The following is a 22256-nucleotide window of genomic DNA, read 5'->3' on the forward strand; positions in this document are numbered from 1 at the left end:
ATGTGATCAGGATGTGGTCTTCCCTTTTGACTCTCCTTATTGCTTAACTCAGAGTAACTTTTTTGAGCCTCAGTTGGGCCTGGGCCTCCCGTTTGGGCCTTGGGCGGGCGGTTTGGGCCTCTGGGGGCCTGGACGTCAGCGACTGGACTGTAGGACGGTTGGGCCTCGGGTGGGCGGTTTGGACCTCGGGCGGGTAGTTTGGGCCTCTGGGGGCCTGGACGTCAGCGACCAGGCTGCAGGAGGGTTGGGCATCGGGCAGGTGGTTTGGGCCTTTGGCGGGCGGGTTGGGTCGCAGGGGCACTGGGCCTCAGCAACCTGGCTGCGTGGCGGGTTGGGCCTTGGAGGCCCTGGACCTCGGCTGCGGCAGGTATGTGATTTAGGCCTTGGTTGGGTCTTTGTCACCAGTCTGTGGGCCTGTTGGGCCTCAGGGCAGGCCTTGGCTTCAGCGGGCAGGCTTGTGTCTTGGGCATTCCTGAGCCTTGGTGGCTTGGCAGAGGGCTGGTCTAGGCTGGGGCTGTAGAGAGGGCTGGGATAATGGCTGGAGAGAGGCAGTGGCCGTATTTGATGATGTAAAGAATGCCTCTCTCAGTCTCTCTGCACCGTGGGTACCCCAATTTTTCTGATATCTGCGCCGATATCCCTCTCTATTTGTTTAGCTTTGTTATCCTTTTCTCTGGAAATGCAGCCTCCTAAGTGAGGCTGCTCTAGCCCTGCATTCCAGTGTCTGCCAGGGGCAGAGGCACTTGCCGGCGCGGAAGCGGGAGCCACGTGCAGGCAGGCAAAAGCTTAAAATGCCTGTACTTCGTCAGCAATTTGATCTTTTAAAAAAACGAGTTCAGACTGTTGAAATATAAGATCTTATGTTTGTTCAAAGGCTGTCTGTCTGCTAGACAGAGGTTGTGTATGTGCAATTCTGCCCCTTTTCCCCAGAGAGTTCCCTACCTGGTTTGCCTGGTCAGGGAAGCGCCGCATCACCTCTCTCCTTTGCACTGCGTCACCTCTCTCCTTTAGCGTGTTTTTAACAGGTGGTGTCTTTACACACTGTTTTTGTATATAGTAGCTGATATTGGCTCTTGCCTTTTAGGTTGAAGTTTTTTTTCAGGGTGCAAATGTGGCTTAGCTGTATGGCCAGAGCTACTGTCCCTTGTTAGGTGAGCAAGGAATAAAAAATCTCGCCCAAGTAAGATAGCCAACTTCAGGGCTAAATCCCAATGTCAGACATCCTGTGGAGCCGACTGGGACTTTCAGCTACTTCCTCTTTGTGCCATGGGAAAATCCTTCCTTTGCGCAACTCAGGATGAAAGTGTCAGTTGTGCCCTGTGGGCATAATGCTGGACCCTTTTGGGGTGTGCTCCCACCCACATGAAGACACCTGGACTAGGCAGAGAGTGTATGACAGCGAACAACGCAAGAACAAAAGAAAAACAAAAAAAACCTTCACCTTTCTTTTTCCGTAAGTCACTGGGTCGTTTTCATGTTGTAGCAGGTTCGTTGTGTTGAATACCTTTTCAAAAAAGGAAAGGAAAGTTCACTGTCAGTTTCTATTTCTTTGAAACCTAGATTGTAGTATTTAATGGTTCAACACCATCAGGAAATGTGGTAGATGCTTCCCTTACAATTTAAATCTGTCTTCAGTTGCTGTTTCTTCCACTGTTAGTTCAAACTTTCAGGTCTCTAGTGGGTCCCTGGTGCTTTTGCTCTGGTGTTGGTCCAAACTATTTTTTTGTTTTGGTTTGGTTTTATTTGGGGTTTTTTTGTTGATGGTTTTCCCAAACTATTCTGTTTGAATAGACATGAAGTCTTCTGTCCTTGGGGCCTATGAACCAGTGAAAGGAGGTGGTGAGGGGAGTTGTCCTGGGCAACTTAGGGATGCCACTTTAGCTGGACCAAAGCATCTTGCCCACACTCTTAATGGCTCTTCTCTGCTTCACAGTCAGGACCTTTGACAGGCTTATTCTCTCCACCCAGATAAGGACCCAGGCAGTAAGCACCTACCTGGTTTGCCCAGGCCTGGGGCCTCATAACCATCCTGGCCTCCTCCTTCAACCTCCAAAGAAAGAAAATGAAGGTCCACAGTCCTGGGAACCATTGAACTAATCCTTTCCACTCTCTGGTCTCAGGTTTCTCTCTCTACAATGAAGGGTCTCCCTATCCTCTCCTAACATTTCAAGCTTTAATTCTACGTGAGTCACAAGAAAGGAGCCCTGGTACAATAGAAAGACCAGGCTTGTAGAGTCAAACACACCTTGATACAGAACGGAGACACATTAGTTAACTGCTGATCCAACATTTTTTCAAATGAGACTAACATTCACTATGTTTATTCAGGCCCTTCGAGAAATAAGATGCCAAGGTAAGATTTGGAAAGCAACTTACTATGGGAAATACCTGTGAAAAGGAGGAAGAAAGAATCTTGAACTAAAGTGCACTTTTAAGAAAGTTTCTGCCAGGCTAGTAGATGACCTCAAGCCATTAGAGGAATCCTGTGTCCCACAAAAATGGGCCTGCACTGAGATCAGGCAGGGAAATATGGTCTTTGTACAAGCACGGCAGTGGATCCAGGGAAGGGGGGCGCAGCTGAGGCTATCAGTCAGCTGTGCTCCCTGCAATGGAAGAGCTGCATGGGCCATAACACCTACCTCGAAGATTTGTGGTAGAAGTCTGATAGTGCATAGAAGCTCCTACCATGATGGCTGCCCTGGGGAAGGTGCTCACAATGTGGCAGTGAGAACGCCATGATGATCACCCCATTGCCATGACTTGCAGTGTGTTCCCAACCAGGCCAGAGAGAGGCTTATATTGTGTCCTGGGAACTATGCAAAGTGTTACTAAATGCCCCTGGCGGCAGGTATTTTGTATCTGTAGCTATATTTTATGTGTCATAATAGGATATAAGCGTGGTAATTAAAGAGTCCCTTTGTCCCAAACATCTGACACCATCCCCTTCTTGCCCCCAGGCTCTACCTGAGAAAAGAACATTTCCCAAAAGTTTACCCTAACCCATTCTTTGACTTTTGCTTTACCAGCCGGAATCAGCTTCATTCTTTCGGCCATAATTTTCTCACCTGTAAAATAAGGAGATAGCCTAAATTAGTGGACTGCAGCTCCCCTTATCAACCCCATTTCTTCAGTCATTTATAGAAAGGGCTCCTTATAAGGAAAGGAGGGAAAGTGAAAGGAGACTCATATAATTTCTTTTAAATGTATACACCAGCTGATCTTTCAAATCCCTGTTAGCTTAGATATTCAGAGATCTCTGTTTTCAAAGCTTTCCCTTTTATTAGAGCAACTGGAAGAATGAAAAGCAAATTAGAACATTTTTTGATCAAAGCAGATCAGATGAAATGAAAACTTATCCCATCTCTGGATCTTGTTCAAAGACGAGTTTTGGTTGAGATGGCAGGATGGCAAGGAGCTGGGGCATGAGGGCTCAGCCCTGCATGGGTGGCAGTTTCAGCTGCCCCGCACTGGAGAATGCTGCTGACCCAAGTTCTCAAACTACTGTCCCCTGGTGACTGTTTGAACCCTGGTGTTGGTCTCTGGATGACTTAGCCTGGGTCTTCTACCTCTGGCCCAGATTTTCAGTCACCCCAAGAAGACTTCTGTCACTCATTGCATTGTGTAAGCCGAGACAGGCCACCCACCTCTCTGACCTCAGAAACCATCCCTGTCTGAAGGCACAGGTCACTCTGTTCAAACCTAGGTCTGCAACAAAATGCAAACATCTTCCTTCCTCCTTGGGGCTGAGCGAGTCTCAGAAACTGAACTGACCAGGTTGCAGAGTGGTCAGTCAAGTTGTTTAGAGCCATGAGTGGGCACATCTGAGCTTTCGCTTCATCCTTTGGCTTATCTTTGTGAGGCACTTAATAGCACGGACCTTTGGAGTTGTTCTCTCTGGGTTTGTTCTTGGACAAGTTACCTCACCCCTCGGAACCTAAGTCTTCCTACCTATAACATGGAGACCGTAATAGTGGGTTTGATGGAGCATTAAATGAATTCGTGTTCTAAAGGCTTGGAACAGTGCCTGGTACATAAGTGCTATCAGGCTGTTAATGACTATTCTTGTTATCTTGGGGTGCTGGTGGGAAAGAGGAGAAGATGGTGACCAGAGAAGTTGTTTGCTCAGGGTCCAAGGCTTCTGCACATTGATCCTCCTCCATGAGCCTTTGCCATGACCAGGAAAGTAAAGGGCTTCTTGTGTAATATTCACTGCCCTTTCTGTCTGCCTTACTCTAAACTCTCAGAACACTTCCCATCAATCTAGTGGTATAACTCACAGAACCTGTGTCTTTGCTCTTCAGCCAAGGGCTGAGGCACTCATCCACCCCACACTGAATGAGCAGCAAGGCCTTACCTTAGAGCAAACTCAAGGGTCCGCACTGCAGTGCCACCAGAAAACCTAAACCTATTCAGAGCAACCCTATAGGACAGAGTAGAACTGCTCCTAGGATTTCCAAGACTAAATCGTTACGGGAACAACCTCATCTTTCTCCCGTAGAGTGACTGATGGATTTAAACTGCCGCCCTTGTGGTTAGCAGCCCAGTGCCTACCCCACAATACCACCAGGGCTCCTTCAACTTGCCCCAAATCACATCCAACCCCCCAGTCCTATTGATGCAGCCTGTAAACACCACTGTGGCAACATCTCCTACCTCATCGCCCATGCTTTCTCCACTCCTGCCATGCCAACCTTTTCTCATTTCTTCACACACCTTGTACCCCCACCTCAGACCCTTTGTACATGCTGTTCCCTCTGTCTGAAACACATTGCCCTGTTCTTCACATGTCTGGCTCCTTCCCCACAATTCTAATCTCAGCTTCAAAGCCACCTCTACTAATTAGAACTTAATATGACTCTAAAAAAGTCTGTCCCCCAAGTCCCTACCGTGGCTTTCACACATTGTCCTGTTTTGTCTTGGAGCACTCTCAGTGTACCTTGATAATTCATTTAATTCATTACTTGTATGTTATCTGACTCCCTCTGCACTCCACACACACAACTAGATTGGAAGCTCATGAAAACAAGAGGCCTTGTGTCCATTATTCAACGCTATCTCCTCAACACCTGTAATAATTTCTGGCACAAAGTAGGCACTCGACATATGAGATACTGGATAAAGAATGAATGAATGAGGTAAGTGGCTAAATGTACAAGCACCGCATTCCCAACTGGGAGACTTACATTTGTCACCTGCCAATGCTGGCTCCATCCTTGTCGCCTCTCTCTGACCTGGACTCTCTCCACAGCGGTCTTGCTGACAGTATGCTGCATGCGGAGGAAGAAGAAGACCGCCAACCCGGAGAACAACCTGAGCTACTGGAACAACGCCATCACCATGGACTACTTCAGCAAACATGCTGTGGAATTACCAAGGGAGATCCAGTCCCTTGAAACCTCTGAGGTAATGAGCCCAAGGGGTCCCGCACAAGTGCTGGCCTACTACAGCGTCAGCTGGGGGACACAGGGGCTCAAAGGAGATCCAGGGAGCAACTGTGCTTTTCTTAGGCCTTGCTACTCAGCTGTGCTCTGTGAACCTGAAGGTTGCAGGTCCCACCCTAGCCCTGATGACTCCTAAGTGACCAGGATCTGCATTTTAGCAAGAGCCCCTCGCTGGTTAAAAGTTGGGAGGCAGTGTTCCTGAGGGGTTGGCTCTGTGAAAGCAAGTCAACACATATTCATTGAGGACCTATTTTGAGGCAGTTACCATCTGGTGGCCATGAAACTGAAAGCTTCAAGGAGCTCAGATTCCAAGATACATAGAGGATTGGCCCCCAAGCATCCTTCAAAAACAGGAACAAACTGGGTGAGATATTGGAACTGGAGGGGGAGTTCATTCTGATTGGGCTAACCAGTGAAGTCTTTATAGTGGAGGTGCTAGGAAGAATAAATGCCACTTAGCATGCAGGGTAGGCAAGGCACTCTAGATGAAAGCTGAATGAAGGTATGCAGTGTGCGGGCGTGGGGCAGGGTGTACTATAAGGATATCATGTTTGGTATGGTGGAGGGTCAGAGAAAAAGAGGAAGATGACCAGAGAGATGGATTGGCAAAGTGGCAGCATCAGTGGGCTCAAGTGTGGCAACAGTAGTGAGGTTGGCCCAGGGCCGGGCAGTGTTTCATTCTGTTGTGCATAGGGTCGCTATGAGTCAGTACCAACTCAGTGGCAGCTACAACAATTTTATTATAACAAAAGGATGCAAATAAGCAACCAAAGGAGAGGCATACAGGCTGAGACATGGGAGTGTCCCAAACGAGAAGCTTCCATTGTCCTCGTTTTGGACCCTACACTCCCGTCACACTGACATATGACAGATAGTGTCCAGAATTTTTACATAGATATGACTGATTGGCCATGTGACTGAAATCAAACCCAGCCCCTCCCCGCATCCCTGAAAGTCAGACTGCTATCATGTGGCTCAGAGCTCCAACTCTTCTCACCGGGTTAGCTTAATTAGCATGGCCAATCTCCATCCTGAGTCGTCTTATTAGCATCACCTATCAAGGTGGTGGTGTGGTGCTGTGGGTTAATGCACTAGACTGCAAAGCCATTTGAACTGCAAGATCAGCAGTACAAGCTCACCAGCTGCTCCTCGGAAACCCTAGACAGGGTCACTATGGGTCGGAACTGACTCGATAGCACTTAACAACAACAACATCAAGGTGGTGGTGGTGGTATTCTATCCAACTCATAGTGACCCCATACAGGGTTTCCAAGGAGCAGCTACAAATCTTTACAGGGGCAGAAAGCCTATTCTTTCTCCCGCCTAGTGTCTTGTGGATCTGAACTGCTGACCTTGCAGTGAGAAGCCTTATGCATAACCCACTTCACCACCAGGGCTCCTTAACTGTCAAGGGACTCACAGTAAATAATATATTCCAGTAACTCAGGAAATTCAAGGCTACCTCCCAAGAACCAGGGACCAATGCCAACCAAATTCTGTATTATACACCTCCCTTCCTTAAAGTCTCTGTTCACCTGTTGTCTCCCCCTGGAGGCAGCTCTTCCTGGCTGCTCTTTAGAAATGACTGTGTTTCCCACTCCTGATGTTACTTATCCCTTTCTGTGAGCATTCGTCTCACAATCTAATACCGCATTATTTGCTCTCTGTTGACTGGTTTGTGTTTCTCCCTGCTAAAATGTAAACTGCTGGCAGGCAGGAACTTCATTTGTTCTATTCACTGCACTATCCTTAGCACGTAGATCTATTCTTCATGCATGGTGGTGGTGGTATTAAGTGCCGTCAAGTTGGTTCTGACTCCTAGTGACTCTGTATAGGGTTTTTGAGAAGCGGCTGGTAAATTTGAGCCGCCGACCTTACAGTCCAGTGCATTAACCCACAGCACCACACCAGGAATCCTCATGCATGGTATGTACTTGGTAAATCATGTTTCCAGTACTTACCTTAACATTCAGTTCTTGCTGTTGACATTGAGTCAGTTCCAACTCATAGCCAGCCTGCATAGGGTTTCCAAGGAATGGCTAGTAGGTTTGAGGTGCCAGCCTTTCAAGGTGGGCCACTGTTTATCCTACAGAGCCACACCAGATGTTTAATAATGTTTTTGACCTAAGGACAAACAGGTTTCATGAAGACCTGAAGCTTTAGTGTGGCCATTGCACTTCTTGAATGGCAAAAAAGTGTTCCTGCTGATCTTCCAGTTGGGGCTACAGCCACCTAGAACCAGGTAGGGTATGCTCCAGGGAGAAGGGAGGGGTATCTCGCGAAGAAAGCCCTCATAGAACAACTCCAGAGCTCCGCATCTACCATAAGATCCAGGATGTCAGTTTCCCACACTCCTGAGAGAGGAGTCACCCCCACCCCCTGATGGAGGCTTCTAATTGCACACACCCTGATGGTGTAGCACAGGGCAGTTGATCACAGATTCATTTCTGCTCCATAGTGGTGATTTTTGTCTATGCATTTATATTACTTCTGCTTTTGGTCCTTTTGATCACCCATCTATCCTGGAGGTGGGAGCTTTTCCTCCCTACATTACCTAAGAGGAGGCAGCAATCATGGCCATATAGCCAAGCTATAAGCATACCCCAGAATTTTCCACCACTGAGACAAGACCCAACAACACCTCCTAAACATTACAGGCGATAAGGGAAGCCTATCTCCTGATCATATTCACCAGGAGACACTCAGTAATCAAACAACCAATGTTTAAGCATTCACTTTAAACTTAAAAAAAATAATAATAACAAAAATAATCATGACGAACAAGAAGCAACAAACCTTATCAAAACATGTCCAAAAACAGAAGAGAATAGCTGATGCAAATGAGCTGGAGATAGACAAAGGCTTTATAGAGGAGGAAGGGTGGGTTCTGGATATGCCTGAGAGGGAATTCAGAAGAATGATACGGAAACAAATTCAAATGCTCCTAAAAGGGGTGGAGGAAAACAAGGAAGAAGTAAGGAAAGTACTACAGGAGCAATCAAATAAGATTGATACAGCATTGGAAACAATTCAAAACCTGCAAAAAGATGTCCAGATGATCAATGATAAGATATCAGAAGTGGACAATAGGCTGAAAGGGGAAAGGAGCAGACTAGCAGCGATGGAAGCCAGAACTAGTGAACTGGAAAACAAATCTCTCAATACTGCTAAGATAGAAGAACAAGCAGCTAAAAGGATAAAACAATCTGAAGAGAGTCTAAGATTCATGCTGGATAATATGAAGAGGAATAATGTAAGAATTATTGGCATTCTGGAACAAGAAGAATCAGAGAAGTCCACAGAGGAGATAGTTGAAAAGCTTCTAGAAGAAATTTTCCCTTACATCTTGAAAGATGAGAAGATAAACATTCAAGAAGCCCAACGTACCCCAGGGAGGATAGACCCCCCAAAAGAAAGTCTTCAAGACATATAATAGTCAAGCTCTCCAAAATCAAAGACAAAGAAAGAATACTAAAATCAGCCAGGGAGAAGAGAAATTAGATTAAACTCTGACTATTCAGAAAAAAACATGCAGGCAAAAAGGCAATGGGGAGACATATATACAAAGCCCTGCAAGAAAAAAAAAACTGTCCACTAAGAATCATCTATCCAGTAAAACTATTGATCAAATATGATCGTGCAATCAAAACATTCCAGGACAAACAGAATCTGAGAGATTTTATCAAAACCAACCCAGCACTTCAAAACATCCTAAAGGGAGTTCTGTGGACTGAAACCCAACAAGAACAGACAACAAACAGATTGACAGGCATGGCAACGCCACCTGGACCTCAGTCAACAGATAGCAGAGTCCAGAACAGAACCAGACACAACAACAAACTCAAAGGAGCTGGGAGATCAACTGAAGACCAACAATATATCAATGCCAAACAAGGGACAAACGTAGGAAAAGAGACCCCGGTGGTGAGGATGCCAGCTAAATTACAGGTTACAATGGAGTATCTTAAATGCAGAGAAAAGTAAGTAGACTACAAGGTAACCCCAAAGAAAGCTAATACTTCACAACATATCATAAAAATGAATTCCCAACCAGAACAAGCGAGTACGGAAACTAAGAAGAAACTGACAAGAAATAGCACAAAAACCACAAACCCAACACAAGAAGGAATGCAGAACAAAAGAATGAACAGCACCACCAAAAAAGTAGCATAATGACAGCAATCAATTCATACCTATCAATAATTACATAGAATGTCAATGGATTGAATGCACTAGTGAAGAGCCAAAGAGTGGCAGAATGGATAAGAAAACAAAACGAAGACCCATCACTATGTAACCTGCAAGAGACACACCTTACACACAAAGACAAAAACAGACTGAAAGTTAAAGGATGGAAAAAATTTACCAAGCTAACGGTAACAATAAACCAGCAGGAGTGGCAATACTAATCTCTGACAAAGTAAACATTAAGATAAAAACCATCGTAAGAGACAAAGACGAACACTATCTTATGATCAAAGGGTCAATTGAGCAAGACGACATAACCTTAATAAATATATATGCTCCCAATGAAAGAGCACCCAGATACATGAAGCAAACCTTACTGGAATTGAAGAAAAAAATAGAAAAATCTACAGTTATAGTGGGAGATTTTAATACACCACTCTCGAAAAGGGACAGAACAACCAGAAAGAAACTCAACAAAGCTACAAAGGAAGTAAACAATACAATCAACCAACTTGACCTCATAGATGTATACAGAGCATTCTATCCAACAACAGCACAATACACATTCTTCTCCAGTGCGCATAGAACATTTTCCAGAATTGACCATGTGTTAGGTCACAAAGCAAGCCTCCATAAGTTTACAAACAACAAAATTCTACAGAACATCTTCTCAGACCACAATGCTATAAAACTAGAAATCAACAAACAATAAGACCAAAACAACAAAATAGAATACATGGAAACCGAACAACACCCTTCTGAAAAGCGATTAGGTAAAAGACGAAATTGAATGTGAATTCACAAAGTTCCTAGAACCAAACGAGAATGAAAACACAACATACCAAAATCTTTGTGATGCTGCGAGAGCAGTCCTGAGAGGACAATTTATTGTGATAAATGTGCATATCCAAAAAGAAGAAAGAACCAAAATCAACACATTAACACAGCACCTTCAACAATCAGAAGCAGACCAGCAGAGGGAACCTACAGTCACCAAAAGAAAGGAAATAATAAAGGTAAGAGCAGAAATAAACGAGATGGAAAACTGAAAAACTATAGAAAGAATCAACAGGACAAGAAGCTGGTTTTTTGAAAGGATTAATAAAAATGACAAACCATTGGCAAAACTAACTAAAGAAAAGAGGGAGAAGACACAAATAAATCGCATTAGAAACCACATGGATGAAGTCACAACAGAACCAAATGAAATCAAAATGATAACAACAGAATACTATGAAAAGCTATATGCCAACAAATTCGAAAACTTAGATGAGATGGATATATTTCCAGAAAAATATGACCAACCTAAACTTAGAATGAAGTAGAAAACTTGAACAAACCCATAACAGAAGAAGAAATTGACCAGGTCATCAAAAAACTTGCAACCAACAAAAGCCCAGGCCCAGATGGCTTCACGGGTGAGTTCTACCAAACATTCAGAGAAGAGCTGTCACCAATTCTACTCAAACTATTCCAGGACATAGAAGAGGATGGAAAACTCCCAAATACTTTTTATGAAGCAAGCATAACCCTCATACCAAAACCAGGGAAGGACATCACTAAAAAAGAAAGCTATAGACCAATATCCCTCATGAACATAAACACAAAAATTCTCAACAAAATCCTAGACAACAGAATCCAGCAGCACATCAAAACAATAATACATCATGACCAAGTGGATTTCATAAAAGGGATGCAAAGATGGTTCAACATCAGGAAAACAATCAATATAATCCATCATATAAATAAGAAAAAGGAAAATAACCACATGATTTTATCAATTGATGCAGAAAAGGCATCTGACAAAATCTAACAACCATTCTTGATAAAAACACTCAACAAAGTAGGAATTGAAGGGAAATTCCTCAACATAATCAAGAGCATATATACAAAACCAAGAAACTGAAAACCTTCCCCCTGTGAGCAGGAACCAGACAAGGATGTCCTTTATCACCACTCCTATTCAATACTGTACTGGAAGTTTTAGCCAGAGCTATACAGCATGATATTGGCAAGGAGGAAGTAAAACTCTCCTTATTTGCAGATGATATGATCCTATACATAGAAAAGCGCAAAGACTCAGTGAAAAAACTACTGGACCTCATCGAAAGATTCAGCAAAGTGGCAGGGTATAAGATCATCATACAAAAATCAGTTGGATTTCTCTACAGCAACAGCGATAGCGATGAAAAGGACATTAGGAAAGCAATACCATTTACAATAGCCACACAAAGGATGAAATATTTGGGAATAATCATAACCAGAGAAACAAAGGACTTATACAATGAAAACTATAAAACGCTACTACAAGAAACCAAGAGACCTACAGAAGTGGAAGAACATACCATTTTCCTGGATAGGAAGACTCAACATAGTGAAAATGTCAATACTACCCAAGGCAATATACACATACAATGCAACCCCAACCCACATTCCATCAACAGTCTTCAAAGAGATAGAAAGGATAGAAAGGACAATTACTAAATTTATATGGAAAGGAAAGAGACCCAGGATAAGCAAAGCACTGCTTAAAAGGAAGAACAAGGTTGGAGGTCTCTCACTCCCCGATTTCAAACTTTACTACACAGCTATGGTGGTAAAAACAGCCTGGTACTGGTACAATGCAAGACACATTGATCAATGGAACAGAATCAAGAATCCAGAAATTAACCCAACCACATACACATACAGCCAAATGATTTTCGACAAAGTGCCTGGGCACACTGCATGGAGAAGAGACAGTCCCTTTAACAAATGGTGCTGGCAGAACTGGAAAGCGATATGTAAAAGTCTGAAACAAGACCTTTTCCTCACGCCCTATACAAAAACGAACTCAGCATGGATTAAAGATCTAAATGTGAATCCCAAAATTATGAAGGTCATCAATGAAAAAACAAGGACAAATGTAAGGGTGCTAATTCAGGGCATATACAGACTGCTACACATTTTGAAAAGTGCACAGACAAAATAGATGAGTGGGCATACTAAAAATAAAAAACTTATGTGCATCAAAAGACTTCACCAAAAGTGTAAAAAGGGAACCCACAGATTAGGAATACATCTTTTGCAATGACACATCAGATAAGCGACCCATTTCTAAAATATATAGGAAACTACAAATCTACAAGAAAAAGACAAATAATCCAATTAAGAAATGGACACAGGACATGAACAGACACTTCACCAAGGAGGAGATCCGGGCAGCCAACAAGCATGTGAAGAAAGGTTCACGATAACTAGTTATTAGAGAGATGCAAATCAAAACAACAACGAGATATCGTCTCACACCAGCAATAACAGTAAAGATCAAAAAAGTAGAGGACAATAAATGCTGGCGGGGATGTGGAGAGACTCGGACACTCCTGCATTGCTGGTGGCACTGCAAAATGGTCCAACCTCTCTGGAAGGCAATATGGCACTTCCTCAGAAGGTTGGAAATAGAAATACCTTATGATCCAGCAGTTCCTCTACTTGGTATTTACCCACAAGAAATACGAACCATAACATGAGTAGATATATGCACACCAATGTTCATAGCACCACTATCTACAATAGCAAAGACGGAGACAGCCAAAGTGCCCATCAACTGAAAAATGGATAAACAAACGGTGGTACATACACACAATAGAGTATTATGCTACCCTGAAGAATAACAAGGAAGCTGCAAGACACCACATAACATGGATGAACCTTGAGGACATCTTGTTGAGTGAAATTAGTCAGTCACAAAAGGAAAAATACTGCATAGGACCACTACTGTAAAAGACTAAGAAAAAGAACCCATACTAATCCGAGGGTAGGGGGTGGGGAATGATTCTTTGCTGGTTGCTGGGATGTGAGGGGTGGGCTGAGGGGAGGGATGGAAAGGTGGAGCACAGGGCAGGGAATAGACACAGGATAGTTTGGGGGTGGGGGTGGGGGCAATATGCAAAAAGGGAGAGGGGAATGGAAGACCAAAGCGGATGGGAGAACAATTAGGCAGGTTTGCATGGGCTAAGTGGGACAGAGGTAAATAATGATGTATGCACAACCTTGGAACAACAGGGCTCTGGGACACAGAGATTGAGACATGGTTGGAATGGGGAAAAGGGGGTGGGGGAATAATGATAAATCTTGGTTTTCCTTGCATTACATTATAAAATAGACACTGGAAGGGGAGAGAAAGGAATAGCCAGAAATAGAAAGCTTGTAAGCCCGTCTTCTGCCTATAACTGATTGGAATACCTAAAATAGGGCTACAAGGTGCCCAGTGAAGGAGGCTTCCTGCGGAGCCTCTGCATTACATAAGACTATAGGTGGAATCCTGAACAGCATCCAGAATCTTCAGAGGTGGGAAATTTCCTCTTGAAAGGACGGGCAGACCAGCCTGGAGCGGCTAGAAGAACAGAAGATACTCTTTGAAAGAATGAACGGCAAGAAAAATACAAAACAATATAGGCAGACTGACTGATTACTACCAGAACAAGCAAGTTGCTCGCCCAGGAGACTTCAAGACAAGGGGTCGGGTCCCCTTAAAATAAACCCCCTTCCAAAACTAAGACTTAATGGGAATACACACTCTGATTGGTGACCACATTCGTCACCAATAAGGGGAAGTGAGGAAAAAACAGCATTAAGCTGTGAGCTAAGCCCTGCAACGTTCAACAGACTCCTGTGAACCTGGGCGGAGACCTGGGGACACTTGGGCCCAGATTCAGTGACATAGCCACAGAGGAGTGGAGAGGAGAGTAAAGCATCCAGCCGATAAGAAGAGAGGGCATATGCACAAGAACACCCACACTTGCAGATAATAACCACTCGACCTGGCTTCAATGACTGGATGATCAGAGCACAACTAGAAGAAGAAAGAAGTGGGGGGCGGGGATAGAGTAATCTGATACAATTTGATGAACTTGACCTACACCTATGGATGCAGGAGCTCAAAAGAGGGAACAAATCTTTACAGCGAAGATCATTCCCACCACCTCCATACACAGACTACACAGAGATGGGGGCTACAAAGGCAAGAAGTGACTGGCTTACAAGCTTTCAAGAGGGAGCCTAGATCCAGAGGGCATAGAGGAAGGTAGAATCTCCACTGTATCCAATCTGTCTAGGCGGGGCTGATGAAAGGAAATGCAGATTGGTCTCTTGTGATACAATAGTGAATAATTGTTATCAGCACTAATTGTGAGGGGTGGAAATGTAAAGGTAGACATTTTGTGGCAAGGAGGGGAGTGATTAACTTTTCAGTCTAGGAGCGGAGGTCCCTGGGACCATGAAGGGAAAAGAGCAGAGATCAGGACCATACCCAGAGAAGTAGTGATCCCTGAGATGGATGCAGGACGATTATGTGGAGAGAGAGAACAGCTAGGTACTTTAGATCCAGAAAGGGAGAGGGTCTGTATGCTGAAGACCAGGGGGGTTGGGGCAGTGGGGGGCGGGGACAGGGAGAGCAAGTGGGGTCAGGATTGTAGGATGTAACCTTTGTTTGGTTGATTATGCATGGAAGGGATTGTAACCATGGCAATGAAACAATAGGATGAATGTAAAACTAATGTTTTCCCTTGTAAAGTATCACATAATTCACAATAAAACATTTTTAAATAAATAAAGTGTTCCTGCCGACTGCTCTAGCAAAGAAAAGAATAGGTAACTTGGCAAAGGGGCCAGCCCTGCTTTAAATGTTGTCTTTGCAGAGCGATCTGTGGAAACCTAAGCCACAGAGTGCACTATAGAAAAGGCCCTGCTCCTGCTCCAACAGTATCTGGGTGGGCTGCTCCCACACATTGCCCCAAGGCCTTAGTCCGAGGCCCTTGGAACGCAGTGCATCATCAGCCTGTTGTGCGGTCATCTTGGAGCCAGCAGTCCAAAGCTCAGCTCAGCTTTCAATTTGTTTCTATCACTGCTCCCTTCCCAGCAGGTTTGCTCCCCTCATTCTATTTTAGTGAGAGTACTATAACATTAATGTGTTCCAGCTCTGGGCTCCTACTTTCTGAGGGCCTCAAGGTATGTCCAAAGCCTTGATGGAGACAGCTGGTACTCACGTGGTTTGCAAACCTTCCATAGAGTATGACATGGTCACTGGCCTGTGTTCCACCATATTCTGTGTCCATGAGACCTGGGCTACTGCCTGCTCTTTAGTAGCCAATTCTTGAGGCTGCCATATGCCTTGTCTGAGTTGATTTCCCTTCTGTAACAATGAAAGCATGAAGACATAAACCCGAGACTGTATGGGCACAATTGTGTTGCCCAAAAGGTGCTTGGAAACTTTTCTTTTCTCTTTCTCTTCTCTCCCTCCATTTCCCCTACCCATCTCACCTTCCCTTCCTCCTGCCCTTCTGTCTTCCTCCTCCTCCTCCATTTTCTTCTTCCTTTTTGCCTTCATTATTCCAAATAATTTTCTCTTTTTAGGCAATGAAGTGTCTCCATATGGTTTGCCGCTCTCTGGTGGACACTTCTTGTGAGAACTGTGGAAGTGCAAGGCAAATCTGAGCCCCCAGAAACCTCCCACCCCAAGTCACAACCCAAAAGCACAGTGGAAAAGGGTTCTGCCCCCTCTCTGGTATCCAGCCTTGCTATCCTTCAGGACTGGCTCCCCGGCCACCTTTCTGATGGATCCTCAGCTAATTCCATTGAAGAAAATTCTTGCCTTCTGAAGACATTTTAAAAACAATGGCCTTTCTCTTATTATTATCCATAGTTAAATGCATAGTCCTTGACAATTATGTATTGTTTGGTTTTTGTTTAAAAATCATCTTGAGAGAGTTCAATGTGATGTCTTAAAATGATGTTGTTTCGAAGCAGTGTGGCATATAAGCCAGTTATGCTTAGACCTAGTGTTGAGTCTTTGCCCTGGAATGACCTGGAAGTTCTGAAGCTTTAGCTGTTTAGAATCAGGTCAAGCTATACCTTTTATCCCCCTCCATTAATAGCTGGACTGAATCTGAATGCAGCTATGTAGACCAAACGAACAAGGCTCCGGCCATTGAGTCAATTCCGGCTGATAGTGGCCCTGTGGGAAAGCATAGGACTCTGTGGCACTGTGGACAAAGGACACCCAAGGTTTACAAGGCTGTAATCATTACAGAAGCAGACTGCCTCGTCTTTCTCTCATGGAGCAGCTGGTAGGTTCGAACTTCTGACCTTTTTTTGGTTGTTGTTATTGTTAAGTACCGTGGAGTCAGTTCTGACTCATAGTGACCCTGCACAGGGTTTCCGAGGCTGCATATCTTTATGGGAGCAGAAAACCTCATCTTTCTCCCACGGAACAGCTGGTAGTTTCAAACTGCCAACCTTGAGGTTCAGCCCAATTCATAACCACTACGCTACCAGAGCTCCTTTTTTTTTTTTTTGGTTGTTGTTGTTGTTAAGTGCTGATGAGTCGATTGCTACCCATAGCGACCCTGTATAGGGTTTCCAAGGAATGGCTGGTGAGCTTGAACCAAAGACCTTGCAGTTCAAATGATTTTGCATTCTGACGCGTTAACCCACAGCGCCACACCAGGACTCTAAAGTCATTAGTAGTTGTGACCAAAACACTGCCATAACCATTCAGATGCCTTCTGAGGCTGCGCAGGCAGGCTGGATTTCTCTCTGACCCATGCTATGCCATCACACACAGGTGCAGAGCTGCTCTGCTATAGTATATACATCCGGTGCCTCTTTAAGAAGCTGGGCCGCAACTGGGGAGAATTCACCCTTAAAGAGTGTGACTCAGAGTGTGACAGGTGGGTAGCAGGTGAAGTCAGGATGGAGAAAAGCAGAGTGGTGTGGCTGAGCCCAGAGGCTTTGGAAAAAGAGGCAGTAAGAGATAGCTAGGGCCCACGGTATACTCACTGGGTCAGCAGGGCCACATGTACCAGGCATGGCGAGCTATCTCAAACTCTGCCAGGAGAGCAATGTCATCTTTAGCAGCCTGGGATGAGAGAGATTCAGGAAGCAGGAACATTCTTTAGGAAGCTGCTGTAAGAATCTGAAAAAACAAAGAGAGTTCAGCACCTCTACATTGACAGTGGGTGATGATGAAAAAAGGCTTACCAAGCAATTCCATGGGGAAATACACGTGCCTGTGTGTGCATTTCTTCAACCAATGGCCACCTCCCTGTGAGCCACCCCAGCTGATAACATCTCCTCTCTCTCTCCAGGACCAGCTCTCAGAGCCACGCTCCCCAGCCAACGGTGACTACAGGGATACTGGGATGGTCCTGGTGAACCCCTTCTGTCAAGAAACACTGTTTGTGGGAAACGATCAAGTATCTGAGATCTAATGGCAGTAACCCTTGCTTTTGCTGTTCCCTACTTTTCGTCTCCAAATTATAAATATACAAAATATATATATATATATATTATAAATATAACCTTTGTGTAACCCAGACTCAATGAGAAACATTTTCAGCTTTTTTTTCCTAAGAATTGTCAACATCTTTTTTATAAGTGTGGTTTAAAGAAACTTTACAGAACGATTCGTGGCTTTATAAAATAAAGGTATTTCTAAGCAAAGCAGTTGCATTGATTGCTTCTCTTCATAACAGTCTAATAGTCCTTGAGTCACTGGGGGCCCCAGAAGGCCCAGGCAGGTGAGGTAAGAGACAGGCCCTTCTCCTGTAAAAACTTAAGCCCAAGTTGAATGTTAAAATGATCAAGTGTTAGGCCCTCATGGTTCAACGTAATCCATTTCCTGACCTTTCTGACACACTGCAGTGAAGAGGATCGGTCCACCAAGAGGCAGGGCCCCAGAAGACAGTGCCCTGGAATCTCATCAACTGCTGTCATGTTTAATTCCATTCAAGTTACCCAAGGCAGGCAGCAGTATGCCACCCTCGGGAATCCCATGGAGGGACATCAAGACGTCTTACAGCCACATCCCTCTAATATCACTCAACAGGATTTCCCAGGGCAGCCAGCATGAACTTTCACTGGTAGGAAAATCTCCCCTTTAAACTTCTTACTTCTTTCCCTCCACCCCCCATATCTATAGTAAACCCTGTGCCTTTTTCTCAGGAGGGTTTAGATGCAGATCTGAGGCACCAGTTTCAGGGTGCTTACCTTCATCAAGGAGCACATGTCTTTGGGGGCAGTTCAGGGTTTGTTTCCTCAAAGGCAATCATAATTTGGCTTGAAAGCATATTTGGGGTAGATCTATAATTTTAGAAACCTTCCTCCTTTTATCTTTACAAAACCAAGATTGCCAAAGCGAATCACTTGGGGATGTATGTCCATAAAATCTATTCATATTTGGCATTACAGACCTGGTAAGTGAGGCCAGCACATGGAATGGCCATCCAGCGCTGTGTTTTCTAGAAGATGCTGCCCTCTGTTGGGTCCACTGGCTGTCTCCAACCCCACTCTGCATCCAGCAGAGACACAAGGACTTCCAGAGATGGGCTATTTATCTGTTTTTATCCTGATCAATAGTGGGTGGGAGAGAAGATATCTGCTTCAATGCTTCCTTTCAATAAAAAAAAAAATAGTTTGATAGTATATTTTGAATATAGATGCTATTATAGTCAGATTGGGAATTGAACTTGAATGTTGACTCATGTTAGTGTTGTTACTGTGGGGTTTTTTTTTTTATCATGACTTTTTCCTCCCTATGTTTTCCTTTTTAAAAAACTGGCCTTCAAAAATGTGTGTTCTCAATGTTGTATGAACCTGTTTAACATGTGTTCAGTTGTTGTCTCTTTTCAAAGACTCTTCGACCCACAAAGAAGCAGGTTAAATGCTGCTCTGAAATTCATTTTCTAACATGCTGCTATCTGGCCTTTTTAACCTTATAATATTTCTGTGAGCTACTGCATTTATCAGTGTGTGTGTGTGTGTGTGTGTGTGTGTGTGTTTGTAGAGGGAGAGAAATCTGTTTGTAAAGTAAAATTTATATATAATATATGTAAATGAAGATACATATGTTATATATACACATGTGGATGTATGACTTATTTTTCCTTATCCACAGAATTCCGCTACCATGTATATATAAATAAACTTATTTTATTAGCCAGAGCACTAAGTTGGTAATATATTTTGTGGTTTTTCTGGTTTGTGTTCATTTTAAAGTAACTTCCCTAAGTAGTACCAACACTACTTTATGCCCATCTCTATTTTCTCAATCTGATTTAACAACAAATTGGGTTGTTAACCATGAGTATGCTGAGCTAGTAAGGAGTGGCAATGTGTCATTTGATACATGCTTTACAGTTTGTTTCTAATTTCTCCAAAAGATAATCATGGTATCAGTTAAGGCAGGCCCCCTCCTCACTCTCCTCCTCCCAGGGCTTTGTAGAATTATTTCTTGTAATCATCTTTGTTGTTGTTATGTGCTGTGGAGTTAGTTCTGACTCATATGGTGACCCTGTACAGGGTTTCCGAGGCTGTAAATCTTTACAGGAGCAGAAAGCCTCATCTTTCTCCTGCAGAAGAGCTGGTAGTTTTGAACTGCTGACCATGAGCTTCGCAGCCTGATTCATAACCACTGCACTACCATAGTGCCTTGTAATCATGTTTAGGACAAAGAAATATGACGTTTACCTGACAACTGAGGATTACCATCCTATCTATAGAAAATAACAAGACTAAGCACATCACCTTTGCAAATAAACCATTTCTTAGACCCTTCATTTGTGATCTATCCAGGAATTCACAAGAATGCAGATCCTTGAACCAATTAGTGTTGCCTACATGGTATTGATGGGTGCCATCAAGTCCTTTCTGACTCACAGAGCCCCATGTGATAGGGTAGACCTGCCCCAGAGGATTGTCTTAGCTGTGCTATTAAAGGACTAGATCACCAGGTCTTTCGCCCATGGAGATTTTGGATGAATTCAAACAGCCAGCCTTTTGTTTAGGAGCCAAGCACTTAACTATCATGCTACCAGAGTTTCCTGTCACTAACAGAGGATGTCATTAGTACACTGTCAGTCTCATGTGTGCCTTAGCCACTTCAGGTGTAGCACAGCCAGAATGCCACATCTAAGTAAACAGAGGACAACATTAGCCTTTACTCGATCAAGTTGGTTCCTTCATCTGTAATCCAACAACCAATAGTGATATTGATAAAATACCTTTCATTCCATCTCAAATTGTTGCTTAGGGCTGTCAATCGGCTCCGACTCAGAGCAACCCTGTATAGGATTTCAGAGGAGCAGCTGGTGGATTTGAACTGCCGACCTGTGATTCACAGTCCAGTGCTGATCCTACAGCGGCACACTAGAAGTCCATCTCATATAGATGACATAAAAAAAGGGAGGGGGGGAGGAAACATTGGACATTGTAATCAACAATAAGGAAGAGTACATAGAATATTCTTGCATGTGAGCAGGATTTTTAACTCTGACTGTGGGACCTTCCTCTAGTACAGGGGTGGGCAATGTTTGGCCCGAGGGCTGTATAAGGCCCACAAAATCATTTAGTCTGGCCAAGGCAGTCTCAGTTCAAGCCATCACATTACAGCAGGTTAATTTTTAAGTTGTTAGTTTTGTATGGCCCGTGAATGATGTTATAAATATCCAAGTAGCCAAGGCCTGAGCACGCGATGGATTGGCCAAGTGGCAGCATCAATGGACTCAAGCATGGCAACAGTAGTGAGGTTGGCCCAGGATCGGGCAGTGTTTTTGTTGTGCTGTGCATAAGGTCACTATGAGTCGGTACTGATGCACCTAACAACAACAAGGCCTGAGAAACTAACCACAATCCCTTACACCTTCACGCTAAGAAATACAACGAATGATAATAACACCAACAATGGCTGCATTTACTGAGATACACTAGGGGCCAGGCCCACAGTAGCTCCTGCACATGTACTCTCTTCTGTGATGTTCACAAACGATGTATGTGGTGGATCTATCAGATTGTATTTTCAGGTGAGGAAGCCACAGCTCAAAGAAGTTATGTAACTTACCTTAGATCAGGCTGATGTTTCAACCTGAAATTTTCCATCTTCAAAGCTTACACTCGTCCCAATTCCCCGGGCTGCCTGTGTCCACCCTTACTGCAGAGAAAGGATTCTTACAACCATCATCAAATTCAATGCTGTTAAAAGGATGTGATGTCAAAAACAATGGGAAGATGGAGGCGTGGTCCTGTGTTCACCTGTAACAAGACTGTCCAATAGAAATGCAGTATGAGTCACAGAGGTAATTTCCAAGTTTCTCTAATCCACTATAAACACAAATGAAAAAAAAAAAACAGGTGAAATTAATTTTAACATTATATATCGTATTTAACTCAATAGTATATAACTCAAAAGATATTATTTAGCATATAATCAAAATAAAATTATCCATGAGCTAACTGAAGGTCCCTAGGTGGAGCGTTAAGGAGCTCTGGTAGCGTAGTGGTTACAAATTGGGCTGCTAACCTCAAGGTTGGCAGTTTGAACCTACCAGCCGTTCCATGGGAGAAAGATGACGCTTTCTGGTCCTGTAAAGATTTACAGCCTCGGAAACACTGTGCAGGGTCACTATGAGTTGGAACCAACTCCACGGTACTTAACAATAAGAACAACAAGGTGGAGTGTTGGTGTGGAACTGTGGGCTAATGCGCCAGACTGTAAAGTCATTTGAACTGCAAGGTTAGCAGTTCAAGCTCACCAGCTGCTCCTCGGAAACCCTATAAAGGGTAGCTATGGGTCGGAATCGACTCAACGCACTT

General features: G+C 43.9%; 1 protein-coding gene across 1 annotated transcript in view; it reads left to right on the forward strand.

Moving 5' to 3' along the window:
• TMEM108 (transmembrane protein 108) overlaps nt 1-17878 on the forward strand; it is a 65133-nt gene extending 47255 nt beyond the window's left edge. The window contains exons 5-6 of the mRNA XM_006846640.1: nt 5249-5403; nt 17756-17878. Of these exons, the coding sequence (XP_006846703.1) occupies nt 5249-5403; nt 17756-17878 (278 nt within the window). The remainder of the gene's footprint in view (nt 1-5248; nt 5404-17755) is intronic.
• Nucleotides 17879-22256: the final 4378 nt, after the last annotated feature.

The sequence above is a fragment of the Chrysochloris asiatica genome, unplaced genomic scaffold, assembly GCF_000296735.1.
Source record: "Chrysochloris asiatica unplaced genomic scaffold, ChrAsi1.0 scaffold00028, whole genome shotgun sequence".
Lineage (NCBI taxonomy): Eukaryota > Metazoa > Chordata > Mammalia > Afrosoricida > Chrysochloridae > Chrysochloris > Chrysochloris asiatica.